Source organism: Panthera pardus, unplaced genomic scaffold (genome assembly GCF_024362965.1).
Source record: "Panthera pardus isolate Hobbes unplaced genomic scaffold, ASM2436296v1 HiC_scaffold_12, whole genome shotgun sequence".
Lineage (NCBI taxonomy): Eukaryota > Metazoa > Chordata > Mammalia > Carnivora > Felidae > Panthera > Panthera pardus.
In genome coordinates, this window is record NW_026526677.1 from 98,999,528 (window position 1) to 99,014,171 (window position 14,644).

At 45.0% G+C, this 14,644-nt stretch overlaps 1 protein-coding gene across 1 annotated transcript in view; it reads right to left on the minus strand.

Moving 5' to 3' along the window:
- Positions 1-445: 445 nt before the first annotated feature.
- Positions 446-14,644, minus strand: part of KMT2A (lysine methyltransferase 2A) — an 85,442-nt gene continuing 71,243 nt past the window's right edge. Inside the window, 5 exon segments of the mRNA XM_053900389.1 lie at positions 446-5,566; positions 6,038-6,167; positions 6,597-6,680; positions 7,392-7,495; positions 7,656-7,834. Coding sequence (XP_053756364.1) covers positions 5,291-5,566; positions 6,038-6,167; positions 6,597-6,680; positions 7,392-7,495; positions 7,656-7,834 — 773 coding nt within the window. The 3' untranslated portion in view covers positions 446-5,290.

The following is a 14,644-nucleotide window of genomic DNA, read 5'->3' on the forward strand; positions in this document are numbered from 1 at the left end:
TAGGGGGAACGAACAGAGTAAATAAATCCAATTTCTGCCTTAAGGTGGAGTGAGAGGGGGTGCTTCCTGAAATGCCTTCATTTTATTACATTCATAGATTGGGAGGAAGTCATTAGAAGCCCTCTTGATCGCCCCGTGGCTTTACAAAAAAAAAAAGAAAAGGGGCTATGCAGGAGATAAAGCTCTTCCTTTGTCCTCTTTATGCCCTCGTCATACCCAGGATTAATCAGGTCCCGGACACACACCGTTGATGAGGGAGGGAAGAAAACACCGTTCAGGGTCAGTGTGGAGTGGGGCCCGGTGCCCGGAGGAAGGCGAGGCAGAGAGATTCAAGGATTCCACCTTAAAAGAAAGGACTGTGGAAGGTACTTTGCAGTCAGGTCACAGGCCACTAGCTGCTCCGGTTCCTCCACCCCACCCAAAGCCAAAAGAAAGTTTGATCGTGTGCAGCAATAAACTTGACATGTTTATTAATTAAACTATCACTTAAATAAAAAAAAGTGCATAGAAAATAAACATGTTTAAAAACTCCTTTTTTTTTTTTTACAACTATGTACACTTTTTACTTTTACATTCAGTCTTTCGTAGAGAGCTTTCAGCATTATTATTTTTTGAACTATTAAAGTATTTTCCTTCATCCCTGTCACAGGGAGTTAACACTGATGGACTTTAGACACATTTTTTCCTTTTTTTTTTTTTTTTTTTTCTCTTTTTCTCTAACCAGAAGCTTGGAAGAACACAAGGAAAAAAACCAAAAGATCTGTTATACATGATAAAGTTGTCAAGAAATGTCTTATTTCTAGAAAAGAAGCTTGTCATCTGTTGAGCTTTTGAAACAATTATTCAACTACCTGTATTTACTAAAGAGACTGTTAAAAGTTCAATAAAAGAAACACCACAAGTCTATTTTCTTGGTTGAAAGACAGAACTAGAGTACCTCGGAACAAGATACCAGGAAAGCACAGAACACAATTTTCCCCTAAATGCAGGTGGTAACCCCAACATTCATAACCAAAAATAGAGAAACGAGGAGTACAGGTACTGACTGGCAACATTCACGGGCAGAAAAACTCCAGGTGACATCATTTCTGCATTCCTCTCTGATCCTAGGAATGGGTCGTTCCCCGGTCCCTTTATGGTTTAGGTCTCCCCCCAGGTTCGGAGGATCAGAGGAGCGCCAGACCGACACTTTCCTGCCACTACTATAGCAACTGTAACACAATCCTTATCTATAGTGTTAAGAGAATTAAAAGCCATGGACTGAACTAGGCTTTGTTACATGGTGCAATACTATATTAGTTCCTATATATATCATATTTATATTTATTTGAAAACCAAAACAAAACAAGTTGCAAGTTTTCAGAGTGTGAGACTTGACTGGTATTCGTGATTCGGCACAAAACCATCTGCTCGATAACCTTGTATTGCTTTAAAATGAAGGAAATGCAACATAAAATTACACCCAGCCCTTTGCAATGACCCGCTTTTCCTTTAAAAAGAAAAAGAAAAAAAACAAAACAAAAAAAAAAAACCAAAACCAAGAAAAACCCAAACTCGATTTCTAGTTTAAAAAAAAAAAAAAAAATCCCAAATCAAACTTAAAAGTTAACATCTGACAAGGTTTTGACCTTTAGTATTTTCAGATATTTGATTGAACGTCAGTCCTTTAGAAAGATACATTCATTAAAAGATTTTTTTTGTTTTTTGTTTTTTGTGGTTTTTTTTGTGTGTTTTTTATTTTGTTTTTATGTTGTTGTTGTTGTTGTATTTTTTAAATCAAGGGAGCTGCATGGTGCTCACTGCATTGGCCGGGGAGGGGAGGGGAGGGGTGAGGTGGGGTGGGGGGGCCGGGAGGGGGTTGACAGAGGCAAGCGGGGTGGCGGACCGTATCCCGGCAAAGGAGTCTGGTTGAAATCTTCCATCTAGCTGCCAGGGCTTCCCCCTGAATTCTGGTGATTGGTCTAAAACCAGGAGGGCTGTGCTGGAGGTGGTGGACGGTAACAGAGGGAGCCAGGGGACCAAGTTCCGGCCATAGGGTCAGCGCCATGCAGCTGTTCTGGTCACACAGTTGTCACTGGCCACCAGGAAATGCAGCCACAACAGGTTCTAGCAGCAAAGCTGTAAGGGAGCTGGCTCTCTCACTGAGAACTGACCAGGCTTGCAGCTGTGTTACTCCTTAGGGATTCGGGATGCCCCTTGGGGGGTTCCTGGGAATGACTCACCACAGTTCCTCGGTCTGCACTTTTGTGCGGAGATTCCCTTGGTCACTTTCAAAACAAACTCGGGTGTTTTTGGAGACAGATAGGCCGTGTTTTGTTTTTGTTTTTTTTGCCTTCTTTCCCTCTTGTAGGGAAACCTTAGCTTATTCCCCAAGTTGCTGGCAGGTATGCTGAATTTTGGCAATGGACTCGAGGCTGAGCTAGAAGAGGAATTACTCGTTTCTATGGTTGACGGGGAGTGAAAAGGCAAGGCAAACCATCTGCAGCTGGCAAGAGAAGGAAAGATGTGGTCCCTCCTCTGGCCTCAGGGTTTGGGATCGGTAGAAAGAGAACGAGGAGGGGGCTCACAGTACAGCATGGCCTAGCAGGGCAGTGACTAGGTCTATTTAGCTGAGTCTCCCCCAACCCCTGACTGGCCTTTGGGTCTTTCTCAAGGTGAATTCACGACCCATCAGTGCATTAATCGTTTCAGTAACAAATGCAGCTTAAGGTTTTTTTTTTTTTTTCTTAAAAAAAAAAAAAAAGAAAAAAGAAAAAAAAAGGAGTAAAAGGATTTACAAAAAAACCTCACACAGTGCAATAATAAAGGAAACCAGACACTAGTGGGACCCCTAGGGCCACCGTATCTTGTTCACGGGCAAAGGAGGAAGGGAGGCGAGGTCTGGGTAGAGTGTTTTTCCCCAGTCCCCTGCTGGCACTTCTCCACGATGACAAGGAAGTCTCTGCCATCCTGGCCACAGTGCTGGGCTCCCTGCATGACAGCGAACACAGTGACAATGTTCCAGCAAAGCCACCAGACACAGTTCTTAAGGTCACGGAAGAACAGGAAGCCCAGGGTGGAAGGCACAGCAGAGCCATGAGTCCTGGGGCAGAGAGCGCAGGGCTGGGTCGTATTGCTTTGCTAGACTTCCATAGGAACGGGCTTCTCGTGGGAGAAAAGGGCGCCCTGCCCTCTACTGGACCGCACTGCTCTGAAACCCAGTGGCCGACAGAGGCAGAGAAAAATCTGCTTTATCGTGAGTGGTCAGACTGTGCTTCAGTTTCAACGGGCTGCCCCGAAAGAGGGCACAGGGGGATCCGTGGGTTCTTTGCAGGTATGAGGACCTGGCGGGCAGACGGAAAGGGAACGAGGTGACCGATGAGGCAGATGGTGATGGGAAATGTCAGGTTGCCATTCAACTTGGTTGCTATCTCTGAAGTAGGGAAAGATGAGGGAAATGTAGATCACACCTCTCGCCGCTCTGAGCTGGTCCCAGAAAGGAGAGAGCGAGTGCAGGAAAGAAGGGGGGCACTGCTGTGTCAGGATACTCCCACAGCCTTTTGAGGAGCTTCAACACGGGAAGGAGGGGAGTGGCCCAATGGAGTTGGGTGACCTTCCTTTTCCATTTATTGTCAAAGAGCAAACCCAGGACACGTTTATGTCAACAGGGCACAAACAAGCTACACATTAAACAACAAAAGTACACCTTCCAGGGGGAAGTTGGGCAGGAAAAACCAGACTTTGTGTGTACAGCTGAATATTTTCTCTAACTTCATCCTATGAAAATAAAAAATTATTAAAAACCGATCTTCTTTTAAATTAGGATAATACCGCGGTTTAAAAAATAGCCTTGTCGTAAGTGCTTCTCCCTATGAAGTGCTTCTCATAGAAAAATATACAAAATATATTTACATTTATAAAACCTTAAATAGTAAACTGTAAACAGAACAGAGTAAAATCCAATGACTTAATTTAACAGGTTCAGGACACCGTCTTGGGGAAAGGAAGAGAAGAAACGTTTGATGCTGTTTTGACCACATCCTAAGGAGTAATCAGGGCAGTAGTGTCATTTAATTTACTTAATCTGTGGATTTTGCGCAGGTGGCAGAGGTCCCTCGATACAAGGTGGTCTAGTCCCCAAGTTTTGGGCCTTGAAATCTGATTAGTGTTCTGCCTTCAACTGGACACCGACCGTTTAAAAATGAAGTCTTCCTATGTCTCAACAAGGGGAAAATAAAGTCACCATGTCCTAGGAAGGGGGCCCAGGGGTTTGTCCTGGTTGTGATACTCTGGTTGTTGCATGATTCAGATCCTATGTAAATAATCTTTTTCCTCTTCTAAAAAATCATGCTACATATATTTCTTTAAAACTCTCAGCGGAGCCTTATGAAAACTCCGAATTCTGTCTGGTTCCGGCCAATGGCTCCTGTCCACTTCCCCACTGGGAGTGCTTACAGGCTCAGGGATCGGTTCGTAGGCACGTACTATGCCCAACAGGGGGTGTCCTTGAGCAGGGAGTCACTCCTCTCTACCACCCAGAAAGATCGGGAAAGCGGTGGGATGAGACAGGGGAAACGAAGAAAGTGGAGTGAGGAGAAGGAATGAGAGGGAAGCCACTCCCATCGTCAAGAAAGGTCATTGGCTGAGATAAGGCTCATGGGGGGAACGCTCCCACTTAAAGCCCACAGGCTCAATGTTTGGTGATTAATTGGCACAACCCCAAGACAGCCTTTTGACACCAAAGGTGCTAAGAATCCTGTCTCCCAACCAGAAGTGAACTCTCAAGCGGGAGGGTAGGAGGGAAAACCACCAGACCTTCTCTGTTTGTTCAACAGATGGCTACAGGCTGGGCCCGGCTGGCACACTATCAGGCATCCGACCGACTCTATTATTTGGGGCCCTGCCTGACCCCTCGCGTATAGTGCTTGGGAAAGGGCCGAGGCGGGGGTGGCAACTTCTCTCTGAGGAGACACTCAGGCCCAATCTCCCAACGTAACTAACCCTCTACAGGCTCCTTCCAGGCAAGTCTGCTCGCGACCCCACTTCCACTCTTTAACGGCATACAATCAGAAGGGGCCCCAGAAGAAAGCCGGTCACGGAGCTTTGCTTTGAGACCTCGTCTCTCTCTCCAGGACCGCGATCACATGTGTAATGCGAACGTGGGACGTAAGTAGGGGAGCCCGGCCATCACGGAGGCCCCTCAAACCGTGCCCACTCAATCCTGGAACTCCTAGCTGCTGGCAAAGGCCTTCAGCATCGCTTTGGATGGCCCCGGGTCCTCGTACTCCACCACCGGGGGAGAGGAGCAGCCTTAGTTTAGGAACTTCCGGCATTTCTTGGCACCACAGTTACAGGGTAGCTTGTTGCTGGCATCCTCGATGGGGAACTTATAGTCGTAAGTGAGTTCCTCCCCGCGGTAGATCTTGCGCATGGCAAAGATGACAATGTGCTTCTGCCCATCGATGTTGATGACCCGAGAGTAGCAGTTGGGCTCACAGGAGTGGTTGATGAAGCGTGCAGCGTTTCCATGCATGGTGGCGTCCACCACCTCGGAGTCATCAATTCGGAACATGTAGCAACCGATGCCCTACGCGTGAAGGAGAAAGGACACCTTGTTACTTAGCACAGCTCGGGCCGGGGACCACCTCCCAACCTTCTTCTGCTGTGGCCGACAGCCGCTGCTGAGAAAAGTTCCTTCTAGGAAAGCGCCTCCCATCTCTCCAGATCCTTCCGTAACAACCTCCGATACTCCAGCCGCCGCGCTAGAGGTTTCTTAATGTCTCCACGGGAAGGAGAGGCCTAAAACGTCGCGTCGCCATGTGCTTTCGGTCCACTCAGACAAACCTACAAAGATTTTCTTTGGGTACCAATCCTTAAGGCAGATTCTGAGCTTTTCCTGGGGCCCACCATAGATTTTAAAGGTGTAAAAAAAAAAAAAAAAGATGTTCAAAGTAATAAAATACCCTATTTCTTTTGGGCTGTAGGGATCGTATTTGTAGTTGATGGCCCCTTTCCACATGCAACACCAGAAGCGGGCCGGTGAAAGCGGGCCACTCACCTTGCTGTCGTAATACTTCTCTCGCTTGTCAGTCTGGATGGAACGGATGACATTGCCAGCATACTCAATCACCATCTCACCCGCATCGATGTTTCTCTTACAGAAAAGACCCCGGCCGTGAATGGGAGACCTAGGGCATAAAGACGGAAAAGAGATCAGCCATGGATTTTGCAAATCTGGTTAACTGCGTGAACACATGAATAAATGACTAAAGCCTCCTGGTCTGTTAGTTCCCCAGGAAGGACAGACACTTGAAGAGAAAAAGAGAATCTGGACCCACTTGATTTGAGGAGTACATTCACTGTTTTAACAAACGGCCAAGGAAAGATTTCTTCCACTCTGTAACATACTAGAAGTAGCAGTATTTTAATGCTCACTATGTCAAGTTCCTTGTTCAACGCAAAGAAGTACAGGATCCCAGAACATCAGGTTCCATCAACAAGAGCGAGAAAAACCTCACTTACTGAAGGAGGGGGGGGCGGTCATTCCAGCATTTGGTTCCCTTTGACTTTGGAAAATAGTAAGTTTCATATAATTCTTTCTACAATTTTAGCCATACCTGTAGACACCGACTGCCTCCTTAGAAGTCTTCTTTAAATGCCGGAAACGCATGGGCATCGGCAGGTCCATACTTGTTGCCCTCCTAAAGAGACAGGCATATTACTAATGAGTTCTCTTCAGGAGATAATCAGTTTTGAGTCTTGGATCAAAGGTTCCTAGAGAATATGACTGCACTGTTCTCTTTGTTCAGTGCCAAGCACAATAAGTGTCTTATAAAATTAGGCCTATAATTGGGGCACGTGGGTGGCTCAGTCGGTTAAGCGGCCAACTTCGGCTCAGGTCACGATCTCACGGTCCGTGAGTCTGAGCCCCGCGTCGGGCTCTGTGCTGACAGCTCAGAGCCTGGAGCCTGTTTCAGATTCTGTGTCTCCCTCTCTCTGACCCTCCCCCGTTCATGCTCTGTCTCTCTCTGTCTCAAAAATAAATAAACGTTAAAAAAAAATTAGGCCTATAATATACATAGTACTTGACCATGGGGACTATGGTGGTACGTCCAAAGCTGACAGGGTATATACACTTTGGTTAAAGAAAATGAAAAACAGCCTCTTAGCGTTGTCTGGATTTCTCGTCTCCAACACATTTCTCTGTGCCAGCCCGCTTACTGCTACCTTACGCTTGATCTCAGCCAAAGGGCCAGGAAGCAATGCTGCTACCTTGACACAAACTGTATTTCATAGTCTTCTTAGATGTTATCTGGGAAACTGTGATGCGAGCAAACCCGCACAGTGCCCTCAACAGCCGGAGTAGAGGGGAGCAAAGAGTGTTCCTAACGACCCTTCAACTCCAGACTTACCGAGCGGACTTCAGCTGTACCTCCTCCTCCTCCTCATCATTAGGGTTGTATTCGGGAGGCTGCCGATGTTTAGAAGCCAGGAAGTTAAACATGTCAAATGCTGACTTCCTGGAGCCAAAAGATGAAAACGTGTTGTAACAGAAAGGCTTTCACAGAAGCAGTGGACAGCTTTGACGCTGGAAATCTCAAAGGTCGCGTGGGAAAATAATGCCATCATACGTAAAAATATAGGGACCCGAACCTGCTTCCGCAAGAGAATGGAACTTGCCTCAGGTGAACTTCGGCCCTGGCCGAGCCATGAGGGTTCAGGGGAGGTTCGTTGGCCTCCTCCGGTTTGTGGAAACGGAATTTGTAATTCCTGCAGTGCTTGGCACCAGAGAGCTGCTCAATCAGGAACACGACCGCATCGTGAAGAATCCCCAGCATCCTCAAGCCGTTAACACCTGTCGGACAGAAGGCACCAGGGTAGTGAGGGCGCAGTCAACAGGAGACTGCCTGGTATTAAAGAAACGCTTGAGGGGCGCCTGGGTGGCTCAGTCGGTCGAGCGTCCGACTTTGGCTCAGGTCAGGATCTCACAGTTTGTGGGTTCCAGCCCCGCGTCGGGCTCTGGGTTGACAGCTCGGAGCCTGGAGCCTGCTTCGGATTCCGTGTCTCCCTCTCTCTCTGCCCCGCCCCTGCTCATGCTCTCTCTCTCTCTCAAAACTAAACAAACACTTAAAAAAATCAAAAGAGGGGCGCCTGGGTGGCTCGGTCGGTTGGGCGTCCGACTTCGGCTCAGGTCACGATCTCGCGGTCCGTGAGTTCGAGCCCCGCGTCGGGCTCTGTGCTGACAGCTCAGAGCCTGGAGCCTGTTTCGGATTCTGTGTCTCCCTCTCTCTCCGCCCCTCCCCTGTTCATGCTCTGTCTCTCTCTGTCTCAAAAAATAAATAAACGTTAAAAAAAAAAAAATCAAAAGAAAAATGCTTGAGCTAGAGAAGAGCTCTGCCAGAGGCTGCTCGGGGGTGAACTGCATTAAAGACTAGCCAAGAATTAGCATTAACTAGCCATTAGGATGACATAGGCTCAGATCTACCAATATGGAAAATGTTCACGATTGATTAAGTGAAAAAAAAAAACCACACACACACACACATACACCACCACACTGTTTTCTATGCTCTTATGTACACAGATAGGTTGTATGTGTTATTTCACTTCGTGGTCTTAATGCCCACATGAGGCAGGGGTCACCAGCTGCATTTTCAGGTCAGTAAATCTAGGCTCAGAGAATTTAAACACCACACCCGAGGTCACTGCTAGTAGGACGAGCTCTGAACCTTGGACTGGAGAGCTTCAACCATGATCCCATTTTTGTTTATAGGTTAATGGGGTAACTGGGTTCTCTAACTTCACACTCACATAGATACTTCCCCAAAATTTAAAAGAATGGCTAGCAATAAGCCCCTAGCACGGAACTCTCTTTTGCTGTTGTTATAGTGAGCGTATGGAGTAGTACAGTACTCTTGAGAGGTGCTTACTCACTTAGTCTCATGACATTAATGAGCATTTCTGATTTTAGTTTACAAAAATTACATTTACTAGTTTTTAAATTTTTTTTTTAACGTTTATTTATTTTTGAGACAGAGAGAGACAGAGCATGAATGGGGGGAGGGTCAGAGAGAGAGGGAGACAGAATCAGCAGGCTCCAGGCTCTGAGCTGTCAGCACAGAGCCCGACGCGGGGCTCGAACTCACGGACCGCAAGATCACGACCTGAGCCGAAGTCAGACGCTCAACCGACTGAGCCACCCAGGTGCCCCTACACTTACTAGTTTTTTAATGTTTATTTTTGACAGAGAGAGAAAGAGAGAGAGAGAGAGAGAGAGAGAGAGAGAGAGAGAATGAGTAGGGGAGGGGCACAGAGAATCCAAAGCGTGCTCTGTACTGAGAGCAGAGACCCTGATGCAGGGCTTGAACTCAAAGACTGTGAGATCATGACCTGAGCTGGTCAGACGCTTAACCGACGGAGCCATCCAGGTGCCATTATAAAAATAACATTTATATAAGTTGTGGGCATAGATGGTGAAAGTCCTTCTGAACTGTCTCCTTGCATTAAAGGGATGGGGCAATTCCACTACTTTGACACTAGAAATAGCTAATGTTGGGGGCGCCTGGCTGGCCCAGTCAGTAGAGCATGTGACTCTTGATCTCGGGGTTGTTAAGTTCGAGCCCCACATTGGGTGTGGAGATTACTTAAAAGTAAAATCTTTAAAAAAAAAATCTTATATATATATATATATTTACTTTGAGAGACTGAGCACCTGACATCAGGCTCCATCTTAGGACATCAAGATCACTACTTGAGCCAGTATCATAACCGGCTGAGCCACCCAGGAGCCCCAAAATAGCCAATATTCTTTACATTTTTATAAAGTCAACAATATTCTTTCGTTGCAATATTGTTTTTGGTATTATTAACAGATATCAAGACAAGGGTGTCTGTTGTGCTAGGATCACACGCACAATTCCAACAGTCACACCCTGTGTGCTATGAAGCATGTTTAGAGATGCAACCTCAGTGTAATTTGGGGACTGAGTGTCATGCCTGGGAGGCTATCTGGGTTTATATGTTGACAAGGATTACTTCTGGGGGATGGGACCCTGTCTACCTTTTACTTTGTTCTTGCGGTTGCTTTTTCATATTTTAAAATTCTTCTATGTCCCTGATAATTTTTTGAGAAGAGTGGAAAGTTACTATTAGTTGCCTGATTCTTATTTCAGTTAAGAGAATTTCTAAGGGAGATCATTTGGTTTCGATGCAAGTAGAAGGTTCAGTCTTCAGCCACATTCTTTGGACACAACTGTGTTCCAGTTAGAATTCAACCTAAGTATACAACTCAAGCCTCCAATAGAAGAGCTTATAAGCCAATTAAGACAATGGCAAACATCTTTTTTTTCCCCACACAACACTGATTTTCCCCAAGAATTTTTTCCTAGGAGTTTTAGATTGTTGTGGATTCCTAGGCAGAAAAAGACACTGGAAAAACATACTTATTTCCATAGAAAGTTCATTTTTATACTTAGACTGAGTGTTCAACTCTACTTTCACCGGAGGGCTTAAAGCGAGATGAAATACTGTGTCAGTAATGGGGAGAACAAAGATGAATTTGAACAAAGAATGGCCCCCATTCTCAGGCTCTTGGCAGAGAGAGGCCAACAGGTACCCAAGTCACATGCTGTGAAAGTATCCAAATAAAGGTACAGTATAAAACCCCGCGGGAGCAATCTCTTCTGTTGTGGACGATTCATTCACTCATGCAACAAATATTTCCTGAGCACCTACTATATCCCACATTTTCTTTCCATCGTTCTGCTGTGCCAGACACAGCCTGGGAATACAGAGGTGAACGAGATAGGCAAACACCTGTATTTATGGAGCTCTTATTTCATGGAAGAGACAGACAATAAACACACCAAAGGAATTCCCACTTTAGGGCTTTTCTCTGCTGTTTCTTCTGCATCGAGGGCTTTTACTCTACTTGTCGCATGATTCGCTCCTTCTTGTCATCACTCAGCCCTCAGCTTTATTTAATGTCATCTCTTCAAGAAACTCCTCTCCTGACCACTCTATCTAGAGGAGGCTCCCTGCCACCAGCTACCCACCCTGTGCCCTTGATTTCATTCTTCAGAGTACTTATCTCTGCCACTAGATATAAAGTCGTGAGGCAAGGACCCCGTTGTGAAGGGGTCAATGGATTGGAAACCCTGGAGGGCAGGCCTGAGTCTGCTTCTACTCAGCACTTATATCCTAAGTGTCCCACATGAAGCCAGGCACATTCAAGCGTTCAGTAATATTTTTAAATAACCACCATTTAAGGGCGGAACACTTTATTCTACAGTTAGTAGGCAACCAAAGAAGCTTCTGAGGTACTTCTGGGGACACTGAGGATTCACCACCAGGAGGAGACGGGAGACTCAGGGACCATTTCGAAGGCTTTTTGAGATTACTGGTGAGAGGATGACAAAGGCTATTCCCGAGGAAAGAAGGAGACAGAAGAAGGGAACATGACTCATACTTCTGGGGTAGAGTCAACGGCAGCGACCAACTGGATGTGAATGGTGAGGGAAAGGAAAAAAGTCAAGATTTACTGGACTCTTTTGGCTTGAGATATGAGGGATGGTAGGAAGACTGGATGAATCACAGGAGTGTAATGTGAGAGGGTGAGAATGGCCGCACAAGCCTAGCACGAGGGTAGAGGGAGGGGCAGAGGCTGAGAACCTAGGAGAATCCAAACTCTTTTTGTCTTTGCTTTTTCTTTTTTTCTCATATACAGTATTACATTAGTTTCAAGCATGTCACGTAATGATTCGACAATTCTATACGCTACTCAATGCTCAGAAGATCTTTGTAAAAGTTTATTTGCCATCTGCTTTTTTAACAACTGCACTTGAATTAACTCTTTGTTAAAGATTTAGAAAAGTGATATCCACTCATGGAAATAAAGTGAAACAGTACAGGAAGTCCAAGTTGCCCATTTGAATTCCCCGGGTGACACTCTGAGGCAACCATTCTATACACTGAGACAGAGTACGCGTGTGTGGATATGTGGGTGCATAGCATGAACGTATCTAAAGGGAGTCATGATCATACCGGATACATACGGTTACAACCAGCCCCTTCCAATTAATTTACTTTGGACCTCTTTCTAAATTCTCCCGTTGAGGAGTATTTGGCTTGCTGCCTCTAGTTTTTTGCTAACACATGTTGGAATGAACACCCTCGTACATTTTTTCTTTTAAAGTCTCTTCCCAATCTCCCCTCTCCATGTCCACCCTCGTACATATTTTTTAAGTTTATTTCTTTTGAGAGAAACAGAGACAGAGACAGAGACAGAGACAGCATGAACGGGGGAGGGGCAGAGAGGGAGAGAGAACCCCAAGCACTGTCAGTGCAGAGCCTCAGGCGGGGCTCAAACTCACCAGCCATGAGACCACGACCTGAGCAGAAACCAAGAGTCAGGCGCTTACCCCGCTGAGCCTAACTTAAGGATGCTTAACCTACCCTCATACATTTTTCATGACTTGGCTGAGACTACCTAGAGGATACTTTCCTAGAAGCGGAATTGTTGGATGGAGGGGCAAATGAGTCGAAAATTTTCATAGCCGTTGCTCAACCGCGCCTCCAATCAGCTGTATTCATAATTTATGTATCTGCCATTAATGTAAGAGAGAGCCTGTCTCCTCCGTCTTTATCTAGATCATCTCCAAGTTCTGAATCTTTGTTACTAAATCTGTGAATAAAATAGTTGGGGCTCCTGGTTAGCTCAGTTGGTTAAGCATCTGACTCTGGATTTCGGCTCGGGTCACGATCTCGTGGTTTGTGGGTTTGAGCCCCGCGCCAGGCTTTCGGCTAGCAGTGTGGAGCCTGCCTGAGATTCTCTCTCTCCCTCTCTCCCTGCCCCTCCCCTGCTCGTGCTCTCTCTCTCTCTCTCTAAATAAAAACGTAAAAGCCTGTTAAGAAAATAGTTAATCATTTTTTATTTATTTTTAATTTTTTTAAGTTTATGTATTTATTTTTGAATAAATAATTCAGGAGGATATCTGTAATGAAAAGACAGCCAATAACAAGTGTTGACAAGGATATAGGTATTGGATCCATCAAACATTGCTGGTGTAAAATGGTGTAGCTACTCAAAAAACAATCTAGCAGTTCCTCAAAGTTTAATTTTTCTTTCTTTCTTTCTTTTCTTTTTAAAAAAATATTTATTTATTTTTATTTTTTTATTAAAAAAAAATTTTTTTTTAACGCTTATTTATTTTTGAGACAGAGAGAGACAGAGCATGAACGGGGGAGGGTCAGAGAGAGGGACACACAGAATCTGAAACAGGCTCCAGGCTCTAAGCGGTCAGCACAGAGCCCGACGCGGGGCTCGAACTCACGGACCACGAGATCATGACCTGAGCCGAAGTCGGCCGCTTAACCGACTGAGCCACCCAGGCGCCCCAAAAATATTTATTTTTGAAAGAGCGAGAGAGACAGAGTGTGAGTGGGGGAGGGGCAGAGAGAGGGGGAGACACAGAATCAGAAGCCGGCTCTGAGCTGTCAGCACAGAGCCTGACATGGGGCTCAAACTCACAAACCACGAGATCGTGACCTGAGCTGAAGTCAAGTCGCTCAACTGACTGAGCCGCCCAGGTGCCCCAGTTCCTCAAAATATAAACATAGAGTCACCACATGACCCAGCAATTCCACGCCTCGGTATATATCCAAGAGAAATAAAAACACGTCTATACATGGTGCACCTTGGTGGCTCAGTCAGTTAAGCGTCTGAAACTGATTTCAGCTTGGCTCATGATCTTACGGTTCAGGGGTTCAGAAGGTGGAAAAACACCCAATGTCCCTCAGCTGATGAATGGATAAACGACATATGGTATATCCACAAAATGGAGTATTCGTTGGCAATATAAAGGAATGAAGAACTAATAAAAGGCACGTACTGACCAACCCACAGAGAATACTATATCCAATAGTGAAAGATTGAAAGCTTTCCCTCCAAGGTCATGAATGAAGCAAGGATGCCCACTTTCACCACTTCTATTAAGTAAAAAAAAGAAATAAAAGTCACCTAAATTGGAAAGGAAGAAGTAAGGTTATCTCTGTTTGCAGAGGATATGATCTTATATGTAGAAAACTCTAATGATACCGCAAAACACTTGTTAAAATAAGTGAATTCATCAAAGTAATAGGATAAAGTCAACACACAAAAATCAGTTGAGTTTCTATACACAAACCACGAACAGTCTGAAAAGGAAATTACAAAACGATTCTATTTACAATAGCATCACAAAGAAAAAAGGACGTACAAACTAACTTAATCAAGGAGGTGAAAGACTTGTACAATGAAAACTACAAAACACTGCTAAAAGAAATTAAAGACCTAAATAAAAGGAAACATATCTCGTGTTCATGGGTTAGAAGACTTAATACTGTTAAAATGTCAATACTACCAAAGTGATCTACAGATTCCGTGCAATTTCTATCAACATCCCAATAACATTTTTTTGCAAAAATAGAAAAGCTCATCTTAAAATTCATACGGAATCTGAGGGGATCCTGAGTAGCCAAAATAATCCTGAGAAAGAACAAAACCGGAGAACTCCAAATTTCCTGCTTTCAAAGTTTATCACAGATGTACAGTAATTAATCAAAACAGTGTGGTACTGGCATAAAGACAGACATACAGACTAATGGAATAGAACTGAGTCTAGTAATA